At 28.9% G+C, this 16,564-nt stretch overlaps 1 protein-coding gene across 1 annotated transcript; it reads right to left on the bottom strand.

The window, feature by feature from the left end:
- Positions 1-383: 383 nt before the first annotated feature.
- LOC105435526 lies at positions 384-1,759 on the bottom strand. Its single transcript, XM_011657119.2, has one exon. The coding sequence runs from the start codon at positions 1,676-1,678 to the stop codon at positions 746-748; it is 933 nt and encodes a 310-aa protein (XP_011655421.1). The 5' UTR covers positions 1,679-1,759; the 3' UTR covers positions 384-745.
- Positions 1,760-16,564: the final 14,805 nt, after the last annotated feature.

The following is a 16,564-nucleotide window of genomic DNA, read 5'->3' as shown; positions in this document are numbered from 1 at the left end:
TTTAACTCCTACTTCTTACATTTGTTTCAAGATTAAGAAATGATAGATAGTAAATGTTTTAAGAGTGGTTTATTATTGTAATATGTGAGTTTTCTCTTTTGGTTGATTGTTTAACCATAACCATCAACACTATTCATCAAGAATCCTACTTATTTCTTACTTTACCCACCAACCAACAATTTTGGAATCTACTAAAAGAAAATGAAGTTCTAAAACTGTTTAATTTAAATAACCAATGATCAATTTTTTTTTTTATTTTTTTTTTGTCAACTCATCCATCATTCAATTGTTTTCTAGTTTTCTAGTTTTCTTAGTGTCTTGTACATAAATCACATATAATATTTCTTACACTTTAGAAAGAAAGTCAAGAGATACCCACTTGGTGAAAAGAAAAAAAGAAATAAGAACTGAATTCAATGACAATTATTCAAACTCTTACAAAGGAATGAAGTAGTAAAATTTTAGAAACACAAATTTAGTCGTAAATCAAAGAGGAGAGTTTAGAACTTCAATCTATCGAGACTACATTTTCTTAAACTAAACAGCTAAGAAATCATTTGGAGTTCATAGATCAAACAACTATTTAATTTATATATATACAGTCAAATAATCCAACCGTTTTTGTGTTTGAAGATGATCAAAACTCATGGATATATATATATATATTCGAAGAATTACGATTATGAAAGTTATAAAAAATAATTAATCTAAATATTGAATTTAGTAGTAGAACCTGTTGAGCGGCTTAGAATGGAGGTAATGCTTTGCTCACGGTGTTGAGATTTGCCCAGAATCCGACGAGGTCTTGTCGGTATGGAAGGTACGATCGTCTCTTATCTCCTTCCTTCAACATTCTGTTCCTCATGTAAAACAATTCATGCGCCGATGAAGCTTTTTCCACGGAGCCCCCTTTGATCTTCGATTTTCTGATGCCAGCTTTGTTGGCCTCTGAACAGCTCTTCTTTCCTTTTGCATCTTCGCCTAATTTCTCCGATTTCTCTTCTTTATTCCTTGTCGATTTCGAAGACGGTGTTAAGAAGACGAACAGATTCTTTCCTCCTTCGCTGCCGCTTCGTGGAAGTAAATTTCGAAGCCTCCACCGTTTTGAAGATGACGATCCTGTGGACTTACTCTTCTTACATTTTCCACGCTCCGTTGCTTGTACTGACTTAGGCGTCCAAACGCAGTACGTTCCCGGTGGAATTCCCTCCAATTCGTCGGTTTCAGACGACGACGCAGACAGAAGATCGCGATCAAGGTCACGTTCACGCTCGCGATCGTCAATTATAAGCTTCTGGAGAGAAATCCTTATAATCGGAGCATTTCCGTTCTTCAATTCATTAACCTCTGTTTCACCACTCTTCTTGAATAGGTCGTGATTGAAGACAGGAAAAACAGGAGTAATCGGAGAATCTAAAATCATCTCATCCTCAGTTTTTTGAAACAAAACAAATTCAAAATCATTCTCCTCACTGCCATCGCCTTCTCCGCTCATTCCTTCAAACTCCATGGCTACTCTCGCAGCAGTTTCTGCAGGCCCGTCGAAAGAGTAGCTGCTGAAGCTTGGACAGAGATCCAAAGCTCCACTACCGCCGCCTACTTCTTGCATAGTTGGAGTTGAAGAAGGTTCCCAGCGTAGTTGAGGCGGTGGATCTTCCTCCTTCTCTTCAGCTTCCATGGCAGGGCAATTGAAGAAGCTAAAAAGCTTCTTCACGTTTATATAAAGGCGGGTTGTTGAAGAGAGAAAGTGACATAAAAAAAAAAAGAGTCAGGTAAAAATGATGATTTCTATTTTTATATTTATATTAATTTTATTAAAATATTCAATTGCTTTACCACAATTTGTATCAATTACTCGTTAACTTAAATACATTTACGTCGAATTAAGCTTGCGTAGTGTATCCTCTATTCCCCGTCGTAATATAATTTTGTATGTGTAGTTTGAGTTCTTAACCACCAATCTATAACAAGAGGATAGAATTTTTGTCTTTCCCCTCGTACACATGAGGGCTCATGTAGGTTGGGGCCGCCTCGTGTAGGGTTTAGAGTTCACGCAAAGGGATTCTACGAGGCTCATGCTCATATTTCGTATCGATATCATTAATTGGTTCAATAATATAGTTATTGAACAAAATAAATTAGTAAACAATGGGATTAATATCTTGTTTAAAATTCACAAACAAATTAAAATTTAAAAGATTTCACAAGTCAAGCTTTTAATTTTGGTATTCAATATGTATTCTATTTGAAGCCTTTTAAATTCAACAATAAATTAGAACTTAACAAAACAAAAAATCTATCACTAACTTTCTTTTTTTTTTCACATCCAATATTTTCAACCTAATCTTTTTATTTCACTATGTTAATATATAAATGATAACGACTTAGAGAAAAAGAACCTATTGTAAAGGGAAATTTTAGTAGGAAATAAGAAAAACTATTGTTTAGTTATGGAAGAAAATAATTTTAGAAACAAAATTGATTTTTGAAGTGTCGGACCAATATTACTACCCTATTTTAAATAGATTTTGAAATATCCAAAACACTCGTTTTAGTAATTTGTATAGTTTTAAAATTACTTTTGTTATGGAACGATAATAATTGAAAATCAATTTTAAGGGTCGTTACCAAACATACATTTGAAATCAATTTTACTACACCTTTCATTCAAATACATGCGTTTACATGATTCAAATAATTACCTAATTATTATTATTTTACAACAAATCCACACCATTTTTTAAAGCTCAATTCATGGTAAAACAATAGTAATTATATGAAAAAATATAGTACTAGAAATAATCATAATCTAATAATTCATTTTTCTTGCAATTATTAAATTCTATTTTAATTGTTTCAATCATTATTAAATGGCATTCCATTATTATTGAAACATATTAATAATAATAGCAACTGAAATGATAAATATATCAAATTGAAAACTTTTGCATCAATTCTATGATTATATTTCACTTACATACATTAGTATATTAAGATATCAAAGTTTGATTTCTTACTCTCCTAAATACAAACAAAATATCATTACGCAACAAAAAAAAACAGTAATTAAATTTAAAATATTAGTATATATAACAACATTAAAAAAAATCTATCAATTACAGTTAAGAATGATATGATTTTTCAAACTGACTATAATCGACTTAGTAAATATTCAAATCAACTCCAACTATGAAAAGTACAAAATACTAGTAGTTAGTCGGCTTTGATCAATTTAAATTTTGAAAATTGTTATTGATTTGGAATTTTTCTAAACTGACAGCTACCAATCCAACCCCTCTTTATGTTTGATTGACCCCATTCGATTTTATTGGTTTAGGTCGGTTTGGTTTTTCGATCTATCATACTCACCTTCTACTACCAATGATAAAAATTTATCATTAATAGACTATATTGCAAACAATGGAAAGTGTATATCATGCTAATAAACTTGATTATATAATCTCTAAACTGGTATCAACCTAAAAAAGAAAAAGTTAATAAGTTAGATTATAAAAAATTCTTTATTAAAAAATAAAATATGTTTGTAAATATAGTTAGAAAAAATGAGTAATTTTATAAATAATCTAAAAAAAAGTAGATTTGTTTCTTATGAAACTTGGTAGGAAGGTGTATAAATAGTTTTCAAAAAATGTAAAAGTCTTGATATGATATTATCAATAATTATAATTAGATTGAAAACAAATATTTTGGTGGATTCAAAGTCCTTAATTTTTATTAATACAAATCTACATCCTACTCCCTACATACTCTCCTATCAATTAATGACATATATATATATATATATATAGTTTGTAAATTATTTTATTTTACAATATGTGACACTCTTTGAAAGTTGTTTATTTTTTAAATTTCTTCAACATTTCTTTACACTATTTTCTTCATTGAGTTCTTTAATTATTGTTAAGTTCATATACTCAACCTTAAAATAATATCAAACCAGACTTCTTATTGATCAATTCATGGTTACAAGACTTTATTGAAGATTGAACTAAAAAAAATGGAGAAAGGCAATTAGATGAATTTTTATTTAAAATAAATAATGCTCAAACCAAGGAATACACTAGGGGTATGTTCTTTTAAGCATCTAGAAGCCAAAGAATAGTGGACTTTATACTAACAATAATAAGATTAAATAAACATAGATGAAGAAGAAATGATTGGTATATAAATTATTAAATATAGTGTATGTTTAGGAAAAGAGGTTGACCCATTGCATAAGGTAATTGTTCAAGAACAGGAGAGAGTTAATTAATTATATGATTAATAATTAATAGTGTAAAATAATTGGATTTGCCGACCCACCTCTTTCTTCTTAATTCTTCTTCATCTTTATGTCTAAAAAGTCTCAAGTCTTGTTTTTCTCTTCCTACTCAATAAGTATATAACTATGATATATATTGGGTATTGGGTAGGAAGAATTAAGAAAAGGCATAGGAAAGATCAAAGATAGACCATGGGATGAATTGAACACGACCGGCCTCGACTTGACCAAGGTCGATCCTCCAAGATTGGCTCAATACCCAAAGGTGCAGCTTGATTACGCTTTAAGGAATGAAGCTTGAGTTTCGTTGGATAGAATGTTGTTGGTTAGTTTAGAATCCTAAAGTAGATAGCGAAAAAAAATGATATATAACCTGGATTTATCTACTAGTATCTAACAAACACTTATTAGGATGAGAATTAGGGGGAAAAAAGAAAACTTTAGTGTGAATCCATATAAGGTAATTAAGATGTAACTTTTTTTTTTCTATAATTATTTTCCTGCTATTATATTATTTTCCTTTGTTTTCCAAGTCATATCTTCTCGAAAGTACAAATTTATTGTTGATGTTAAGTAAAAATCAAGTGAGTTTTTTCTTGACCAAAATTTGACATGAACAAATAAAATCTTTTATATATATATATATATATATATATATATAAACAAAAACACTTTCAAAATTAGTTTCTTTACTTGATTAGAGGAAAAACAAATATTTGATTTGTATAAGTTATGTTCATATACTTCAACTAGAAAGTCTAAACTTTATAAATTCACAAATCATATGGATTTAAGGGTGTAGATTTCTAAAGGGTTTAAGATATACTAGATTAAAGTTAAAAGTAATTTTTTTTTTTTTTTTTTTTTTTTGCAAATTTTTTAAACAAAAAGTAATATTTGAATTGTCTCATTACAAAATTCTTTGTTGTAAAGAAAACAAACTACTTACTAAGCACATCAAAATGGGACATTATAAAGTTTTACAAATTTAAGACATTTTGAAATGGTATATTTGGTAAATTTATGAAAAATTATTGTAATTATTTACTAATTAATATAAACATAGTTTAATTTGTAATTAAACATGATTGAAAAATAAAAAGTAATTATTGAGATGAAAAAGTAGGTGAGGGATTGGGACTAGTACCAAAAAAAATCCAACATGAGTGTATAGGTCTAAATATGAAAAATTAAAGAGAGAGAGGGAGTTTGGCCTTGTTGCCTATTTTATAATCAACCCATAAATCAATCATATTTGTTATGGGATAATATGAAACAAATGAATAAATAAAATATGAAGAAAAAAACGTGCTCGATATGCACCTTCATTGTAAAGACATAGAATGAAGGATGCTCTCCAATTGGAGCTCGACCTAATGAAGGTAGTTTAAGCCCAAAAAGAGCAGTCTGAGATCAACTCGGCAAGCCGAACGTTATACACTAGGAGGCATAAGTTCCAACCTTCTAATGTAAATAGAAAATAACCAGTCTTATATCTTTATTTTGTAGGTATTCTCTTTCTCTAAATTACAACGTTGTCAAGTGGAGATCAAAATGTGTTTTGTTGAGTCAAAATTTGGCATCAACAATAATTAATAGAAAGATTATGTGAATAAAATATTCAATTAGCAATTAATTATGTCAATATTGTTTTCCTATTTTCACCTAATACTAAGATTAGGTTTCATTTGGTGCTGGGGTAATTGTTGAAATAGAAACGAAGCTATATAATAGTAATTAGTGGATCCATTATATATAGTCAACACAACACATTTAATAATTCAATAGAGCTTCTTGAGATTTCGACTCTATGTATACTTAAAACTTATAATTATGACTTGATTATTAAGCCTTATGACTTTTCAATTTTGTAATTTTCAACATGGAGTATAAAAAAATACAGATTCGGGTAGACTTGATGTAGGATGGGCGAGGTTTCATTTTTTTTTTTTTCTTTTCGTTCTCTATTTTGTACAAACGACCTTAATGGAAGATTAGAGTTTGACGAAAAACAAATGTGAAAATACAAAAAAAAAAAAAAGAAAAAACTGAAAAAATGGATTTTAAAAAAAATATAACAACTTGGACAAATATTTACACTATACAACAATTTTGAAAACGAAAAAAAGACCCACATACCCACATACCCACAATGTAAAATGCCAAAATTATCTCCGTCAACGCACGATAAATCGGCTACACGCAAGCAATACACGATCATGTAGATTTTGATACACGATCTCGAACATACCATGCCCTATAATGAAAGAACACAATCGTGTTGATACTCTCAACTGGGAATAGGTTCAAGATAACCCTGAGATCCTTCAAATTTTCTTTTTTACCTTTAATCTCGACCAAAAACTTTCTTAAGTTAGCCCGAGTTCCATCTAAAAAACCACTATATCTTTAGTTATTCGCTCACATGTCTTAATTGGATTGAGATGACTCGAAATTAATAAATAGTAAAGAAGATATAGATCACAAGAACATATATAAAATATATGAAAAAATGACTGCACGTTATACGCTTTCTTATTTTGTTATATGGACTGTAAATAGTTTTGAAACATACATTAAATAGATCAAAGCAAGTAGAGTCCACTGTAGTTGAGGGCAAAGTTGTAATTTTTGCCTCAATGTCATTTTTGCAATTATCTCCATTTTATTTTTTTAAGTCTCAAAATCATAAAAAGAAGAGAGTGTAAAACGAGATAGACAACCAAACAACACACCTATAGAGAGTGAGATTTTATACAAATCTAGTGAAAAAAATGTTGAGCTTTTCATCCGATGAGTGTAACTGACAGTCGTAAACTTCAGTTGAAGTGAGTATCGACTGTAGACAACATGGATTGACTTCGATGGTCTGTTATTTACCGTGGACAACGTGCGTGTTTCGAATTTGGCACGAGTTTGACTTCAATAAAGAAGGTGAAGAAGAAGAGTAACCCTGTAATTTGTGAAAATACATTATCAACTTCAATCGACTTTTTCTTCTGTTTTCTTTTATATAGATTGTAAATAGTTTAATATTTTGTTATATATTTGTAAATTAACCCAAAAAAAATTCTCACCCTATATTTATTGAAGCAGAAATATAATATAATAGGTAGAATAATGTGAAATGAATTTGAAATTATAAAGATACCATAAGAAATATTATAACACTAGAGAATCCCTTCCATTTTGGAAGCATCTAATTAGAACAAAGAATCCATCTATTTGTTTGCTAATTTTATTTAAATCATCATTATTATCAATGTGACATATGTCCACATATTATCCATAATATTATTGAGTTTATGGTTTCTTTTAAACATCAACACACACATGTAGTTGTGACATTTATTTTTCAAATTTCTATCATCATATTAAATAAACATTTATTTATTAATAAAAATAGTTAGAACTTAACGAGTGAACTTTTTCTTTTTTAGTTCTCGAAATATTTCCTTTCTAGTCTAAAAGGTTTTCATTATAATATCAGTTAAAGATGGAGACATTATCTATCACGATGATTCTAATTAATGATTTGCTTGAGTGAAGTTCAAATTTTGATTTGTTTAGGATGACAGGACTTCTTTTCACCAATTATTAGTTTGTGTGCTAAAAAAACTATGTTAATACCTCCATTGTTACCAATAATTATTATTTTGGTATACCGACTTCTTTAAAACGAGTATTGTAATGACTCGAAATTTGATTGTGATGTAGTAATTTTGATTATTGTTGTAGTTATGATGAATATATTAAATAAAAAAATAATTTTTACTTAAATAATTACAATTGAAATATGTAAAATTAATTATTCTCATTTATTTTCCTTTTCCTTTTTTATTTAGTAGGTATGAAAGATCCCCTACACAAAAGGTAATAAAAAGCTATGGGTAATTTTGTTTGATAATTAATTCATGGCTTTTAAAGTTTTTCTTTCTTTTCTAATAAATGCTTTTAAATTAAAGAATTATGACTTAAGGAATAAACCAAATTATTCAATATATGTCATCAAACTTTTGGAAAAAAAAAAACGTGATTTTAGAAAAGATTGAACTTGGTAGAAATTTTTAGAATATAAACCAAGGTTTCTTCCATCATATTTAAGTACCACTCTATTTCACATCATAAATACCCTATTTATTATTGGTTGTTTATTCTCAACTTTTTTTTAAAAAAGATAAATAGTTAGGGTTTTATTTGGAAATTATTCAAATTAATTGTTTGAGGGTTGGTTTTCTAAAAATAGGTTTAAAAAATAGATTTCTATTCTTGTTTATCGATGTATGTTAGTGATATGATCGACTATATTTTATAAATATTTTTAATAATTTTGTCATCTTTCCAATTAAAACTCAAGAAACATTGATGAATTAAATTGGTCCATACAATTTTATTAAACTCCAAAATTTCAAGACCCTCACATATGATTGGTTGCTAACAAATCATTTAATGCTCCATATATATATAGTCAAAAATAAAAAATTTCAAGAAAACGATTCATGTGTCCAATTATTTAAGTCAATAATTAAAGAATGACAATTAATATATCAATATTATACGTTATTTGAATCATATAAAATAAACCAAAATATTTATAATTTATAACAAAATTTCATATTTATTTGTTATAATAATAGTTTATTAGGGTCTATCAACATCTATCGTTCTAAAAATTTGCTACATTTTATAAATATTTCACTACAAGAAAAATGACATATTATGACATATTACAAATTGAAATGAGGGGAAAAAACCGTCATAAATGCAAAAATTCACGTTTTTGACGGGAAATGTAGATTTTTTTTTTGGATTTCAAGAATTTATGACAGTTTTTTTTTGTCATAAATCAATGACAACTTTTAACTGTCATTAAATATAAATAATAAAATAGTATTTTACATTAAAATAAAAGAACAAAAGAAAAGAGAGAGAGAGCTTGCTCTTTGCGTGAAAACCATCAAAGTTCGAAATTTCTTTTACGTCCTTCCACACGCCGCAATCTCTCTCTATCTCTCCACCGCCAACGCCAGTGACTTCTACGACTGAGCGTCGACCAGCCAAATGCACCACTACCACCTCTCGTCGCATGTGACCGAAGTTGCTTACCCTTTTTATCAGTCTTCCTCCTCTCCGGTTAGCCCCAAAAGATCTACCCAAAGAGTCATTCTTGTTCTATTGAGGAAAATAAATATCTCTATCTGCAATGCAAGATAGGTTCTCGTTGAGAAAATGAACACTATTAAAATTTGAAGTAACATTATTATTATTTTGTTCTCGTTTGTTGATTAATGCTAGAGGTTTAGCTTGGTCTCTCCTCATATTTCCTACAAAGAAAATGATTGAAGCTCTATCTTTTTCTTTAACCATAAGAGAACTTCTAAATAATTTTGAGTTATCCAAAAATATAATTCCAATGCACTCAAATCGTCAAAGTTCTTCAAAGATAATCTTTCATGTGACAAACGATGACATGGATGTCCATGTCGTTGTTCGTAATTCTAATAGTGGTGTTATATAATTGCTATAGAACATCATTTTCTTTTCACAAGATTCGTGGACCTTGTTAAAGCTCGAGTATAAAAATATCTATTGTCACGTGATTCTATTCCTTTGAATTTAGTTTATCTCAAACCAAGTTTAATATGATTCCTTCTTGTAATCTTATCTTCGTTAGTATCGAACATTACTTAGTTGTTAAAATTTTTTTAGAGTTGAGATATAACTTGAAATTTATCGTATTACTCAAAGTTACCAATATTGTTAAGGAGAAAACACAACTCACATCGTATAATTTACTTAAAATAAAAAGAAAACATTTCTTATGAAAAAATTCCAAACACATTTAATAAATTTTGAACAATATTTCCACGAGAAATAAAGTTTGAACAAAAAATTCTTTAATTGACAACAAATTATGAAGTCATTATCCTATCGTATCCCATCCCATCAAATAAGGAGCCACCCCTACCTTATTAATTATCATTTACTTTCTACAATTGAAAAAAATACATAACATGTAGAAAGTAATTATTTTGTATCATTTAATAATTACCACTATTCATTCTAAATTTTAAATTACAATTTGCACGATTTAAATGAAAGAATCTAAAAGCAATTTATCGATTAATTTATTGAATCTGAAAACATAAAATATAATTCAAATTGTAAACCAAACAGACTCTAATTATTTGTGTCAAAATAAAATGAACATAATTGGAGTAGATGAATTTTAGATTTTTTCAATCTCCACGCCCTAAAATTGGTTAAAACGCACGAACAATATTCAACTAATTAAACATTATTAATATTTATTATGCCAAAATGGAAATCTATTATTAATATTTAAATTGTCACAATGATGACTCTAGTACAAATGTTGTACTATTTACCTCAATATTAAATGTGGTATATTAAAAAACTAAGGTTTTATTTTAACCATTTTTTATTTTACTTTTTAAATTTGAAAATTAAGCATATTTTTCATTAATCAATTGCTATAGTTAAATTCTGAGTCAAATTTCAAATTTCACAAATTACTTTTTTTAACCATTTTTTTGTTTTCAAATTTTGACTAACCAGCTTTTTTTTTTTTTTTTTTTATCATAACTTTGGTAAAAAGTTGATAATTGTTGAGAATTCCATATATTGAAAAAAATTAAAAGACTTTATATTATGTGTATAAGAATAGATGAGCTATTTTTCTCATTACCAACTGATTTTGAGATGAATTTGGTACTCCATGCTAGAAAAGGAAAAGATGTTTATTTGCTCCACAATTATTTCAAACCAAAAACCTAATAATAAGTACCAAAAACAAGACCTAAAAAGTATTTATGGGAACTTCTGTACTAGAAATAATGGTATCTCCAATTATAGTCTCTATGGGATGTAAAATATATCTTTTCTCACCATCTCCATAGTGTATGAGACAAATGTATGCATTTCGATTAGGGTCGTATTCTACGGTTACGACTCTACCATATATGTCTGGGATGTGATATGGTTCCAAAGGATGAACTGGATATGGACAGTTCCAATAAGAATCGAACTTTTGATTGATCCAGGTACTTGGGAGCCTATAAATGAAGACATGGTCTCTGTGGATCCCATTCAATGGAATTCGAAGGTGGATCCCATCAAATGATAGTCGTACCATAGCAAAGAAATTTTAAGAAAACACACCAAAAAAAAAAAAATTGTCAAATGAGTTGAAATTGTAATCTACTAGAGCCTAGCAAGAAATAACATTGCAACTATATATATAGAGAGAGACTCATAATGTTTGATCAATAGGCCACATTTTTCTCAACATATTTGTCTTCTTCAAATGTCATTCTCCTCCTTTTCAATATTTCCTAAATTAAGAAAAAGAAAGAAAAAAGAAAACCACTAATAAATGCTTTTTCATCCCATTAGTGCAAATTCAGACTAATAATAATTTTGGAAGGAAGATTATAAGAAACTTTCTCCTAATTAATTTTGTTTGGTTCAATTATACCACTTTTTTCACTTTACGTCAAATATATTTTTGCATTGGATGACTGATTTTATTATAAAAAAAATTATGCTTCATGTTGTACAACATGTCAAAGATATTGGCAATAACATTCGAAGCGTCTGATAACAGCTTCAGCAAAAGATTCTTTCCATATATAATTGCATATGATCTGTAAATTTTGTGGGTCTCTTTCTCTAGTCGTTTTTGCCTTCTTTTTCTCATGCAAATAATATTTATTCTCTCGTGAATAAATATTCTATGAGCAGCCAATATATAGGTTACTTTTTTTTTTTTCATTTTTTTTTTCATTTTTAGGGTTGTCGACTAATTAGAAAAATGTGTACAACATTTTAAGCTTAGAGTTTGTCTAAGCTCCAACCTTCATGTATTGATATTGAAAATTCTTGTGTTTGTCGTTGAGACTTTTGGTTTTGTAGCCATTGTTAAACTCGAGAGAAGTTCGATACTGATATTCTATTTAAAGGGAGCCAAAATATAGTGAATGTGAGGGGATCTCACTCTTAGGGGAGCCTAAATATATTGACGAGATCTCATACAAAGCTTGAAGAAGCATTTTTATGGAAGTAGGAGGAGCTCAAACTTAGAGGGAGCCTAAATTGAAATGTGGAGGAACAAGCTATACAAAAGTCATTGAAAGAGAGAGTTTATCAAATAAGCACTTTCGTCGTCATAGCTAAACTCTTTATATAGTGAAGTTTTGTTCCACCAAGCACACTATCTCCCCAAACATAGGTGATTTTGCATTGAAGTGGGTTATTAATTTTTGTGTCATTATTTTTCTGCTTACTTTAATAACGGCCCTCTTTTCGGATATATTATATTGTCTTGGTAATATTTTTAAAGGATATTGTGACTGATGACCCATGTAACATTTGTCACTTGTGCGTACCTTAGATTGCCTTTAAGGATGTCTCAACAATATAATTATCGTTCTGGACAATATGATATCCCACAAATATGGTTCTCTTTTTAGGGTTTACACTTTTGAAAAATTTGTGTCGTTGTTTCATATTGTTAGATGTCGTCGTGATAGATCATTGTTGGAAAAGACATTTTCCTTGTATATGTCACTCTTAAATTAGCCTAAATATATATTTCAAGTGAAGTGTTCTTCATTTTCATTTGAAGTGGAAAATATAAAACTTCAAGCTAGGAGGGAGTTCCAGATTTAAAGGGAGCCTAAATGATCGTTCACTAATATTCTTATATTTACAAGGAGCCTAAAATTTATTGAGAAAGAGCCTAAGTGATTGTCCTCTAAGTTTGACTATTCAGGTTGTAACTGTCGTGTAATACATACAAGTATATCGTGATAATTGATTAGCTTTATATTAGTGACAATATCTTTCTATGGACACACTGTCTCCCATACATAGATGGTATTGCACCAAACTAGATTACCAAACTTTGTGTTCAGTTTTGGTTTTAGTTTGTCGAGTTTATCTTTGATATTTTAAAAATTGTTGTCACATCGTGAGTAACAAGTTCTTTATGTGTCGACTAACCTTCCTTTTAATATATATTGAATATAAAATAAATTTAGACTTTCAGTTTCAAAATCATACGATCAAATCTTTCAAGTTTGGAGACACATACAATATATCAATTTTGAAATATAGGAATGAAGTTGACACAATAGTCTAAGCATGGACCAAAAATTGTAATTTACATATTAGTCTACAATATATTAGATATATTTCAAGTTTATGGGCAAAATTCTACATTAATTGATAGCTTTTTGGGATAAGAAGTTAAATATTGAGAAATAAAGAGTTATGAAAAGTTCAATTATATACACTTAAATTCGAAATCAAAATAAAATAACAAATGCTAAAATTACTTATGTAATTAAAATCACACAAATAAATTTGTCTCCAACTTAATTAGAGAGAAAAAAAAAAACATTTCAAAACTTTATAATATCACTTGCTCTTTTTTGGCTTACTCTCAAATGAGAGACTACCAATAGAAAGAAAAGAAAAATGAAGGATAAATACATTAATGTGTATGAAAATTAAAGTATTTTTAGTTGGCAGAATTTGAAACAATGCCACATGCCTCTTTATACCATTTGAAACATGACCCATAACTTTAGAGATATTAATAAAGGAACACTGTGTAGAGATCTACCTAAAAACTAAGGCCACAAAGTCTCAATCTGTGGTAGTTTATTAATTTAAACCTTTTTGATTTATCGATGGTTTTTTATGGGTTTGAATAATCATATTCTTTTCCATCAATATTCGTTTTCACTTATTGAGTCGCTTTTGTACAAATTTTTAAGATGATAGATAAGAGAGTTTATTTAAACATAAATGTATTGTAACTCGTTTACCAAGCTATAAATACATATGCCATGTTTGGTACATGATTTGGACTTTGGTTTATGTTTATATACTCAAATTGGTTGATTTACTGAACACTTGTTTGACCAATTTAATTTTCAACTTCATCATTCAAATGATAAAAAAGATAATAAAATTATATGTGCAGGTTTGTTAATTAAGTTTGTGATGAATACTTTAACAATGTGTAGATGGTCGTCCCAAAAGCACACTAGGGCTTATTCTAAGTCCATTAAGGGAGAGTCAATTCGTAGAGTTGTTTTGAGTTACTCAATTGAGTTGGTTGATTTTCATCAAAAGAAAAATGATCGAGTCGAGCTTGTCGTTTACACCTTGCAACTTTGAGGGTGTCACACCTATTCTAGCACTGTCAATGCTACACATAATCCCAAATAAGCGGTATTATAAACGAAGAGCCTGATGAACAGCTAGCCTTATATGGACAACCTCAAGAGGTAAATGAGAAAATTTAACTTTTTATGCCCTTAGTTAAATTAAGTACTCCATGTTCTTAGCTCGGGAACACATGTCATTCAAGTACTCCCTTTGCAGGCCAATTCACCATTCAGCGAGTCCATACCAAAAGAGCACCTAGAGCTCAAGTTTGAGCTTTGCTCGTGAACATAACAATTTGAGTACTCTCCCAAACCGTATTTTTCATTATTTTAATATACATGAGAAACTAAATTTATTTCAAATAACAAAAATTCTGAAAATATTTATAAATATATATAAAACAGATTATCATCTATTTGGGATAGATCACGATATACGGTAATATAATTTTGCTATAGTTTATAATTATTTTGGTTCATTTTGCTATATTTGAAAATATCTCTATATACATATATTGGTATGAAATAAAAAAGTTGTTCAAGAATTTGTTTTTGATCAATTATCTCTGGAAGTGTTTTTACAATTTAAATTTTGTTGTTAAAAAAATTTCAACTTATTCTTTGTGTGTCAAAATTTTTAATAGAAGAATTCTTATAGATAAGGAAAAAATTGTATCCCTAAAATATAGCAAAAAGAAAGAAAGAAAACTTAAATTAACTAAAAGACTCATTCTAATTTTTGCTTATCTCATCAGTAACTAATCTATAAAATTAATGTTATTTCTTCTTTTTTGAGTGCGGTCAACTTTGATAACATCATGTACTAATGCAACCCGTCTTTCTTCTTTTCTCTTCCTATTCAGTTTGCATTGCGAAAAGAGAAATCACAAGAGTAAGAGTAAGAAAGCAAGATTGTGAGAAGAAGGGAGATAGCAGACAAAATGTTAGTGAATAGAAGAAAAAGAGCGTGAGTAAGAGAGCGAAAAAACTCATTCTTCGTGCACGAAGTTATTTCATTTTGATAATTTCATATGATTTTAAAGTCAACAATATACTTTGTATACACTCAAGAATGTATTACGAATTCCAAAATCGAAGAATATTATTCTTACTCAATTGATCGTGTATACAGAAAGTGATTCTATTTAACTAGCACGATGAGACTTACATGGAAAGGAATAAAATGAGAATAATAAAGCAAAAAAGCAAAAACATTAAAGTATATACCAAAAGAGAGTTAAGAGATTAATTGAGAATCTCCAAAAGATATGGAATGTATCCGAGAGATATGGATCGAAAAATCACGGAGATTACACCGAGAAATATGTAATATATACGAAGAGATGTACTATGTGGTAATTGGAGAAAGAAAGAGAAAAGGTAGACATTACACAAATTGTTACACAAATTGAGGAGTTTTGTAATCCTTACTTTAATTTGCTTCCAACGAAGAGTACAGATGTTGTACAAAGAAAAGGTAAAAAGAAAAAAGAAAGAACAAAGGTGATAGTTTCTCCCAAAATTTGAACCACACACCCAGCACCCACCAAACCCAAGAATAAACGCACAAAAACAAATATTAATTTATGGTTTAAAGAGTATAGGGAGAAAATGAATAGGGGTTATGGAAATTGAATTCCATCTACAAGTCAACTACTCCAACCTCAAATATTTTTCACTTGTTGACTTCATTAGAATGTCCAAATATAAATTCAAACCCCTATACTACCTCTATGCTCTATTCCATCTTGATTGATGCAATCCTTACTTCAATCCTCCTAACCACAATATTTGATACATACATAACTTCAACTATATATTCCATCTTTTTCATGGTGTCAAACAAATTTGTGTTCTAAATTCTAAAGTTTAAACTTAATGAACACATAGACCCATATTTTCAACCGCTGAAGTGGTAAAGCCCCCTCCCTGAGGGGCCCTACCTACCCATCTCCACTTGCACCATCTTCTTACCATTATTATTATTATTTTTTATTTAATTCATTACTTTATTTTTATTTCTCTTTTAAAAATTAATTAAATAAAGCAGTTTCTTTCTTTCTTTGATGAAATAAATAAAACC

This window comes from Cucumis sativus, chromosome 5 (assembly GCF_000004075.3).
Source record: "Cucumis sativus cultivar 9930 chromosome 5, Cucumber_9930_V3, whole genome shotgun sequence".
In the NCBI taxonomy this organism is placed as follows: Eukaryota; Viridiplantae; Streptophyta; class Magnoliopsida; order Cucurbitales; family Cucurbitaceae; genus Cucumis; species Cucumis sativus.
This window is presented reverse-complemented; position numbering and strand designations above follow the sequence as displayed.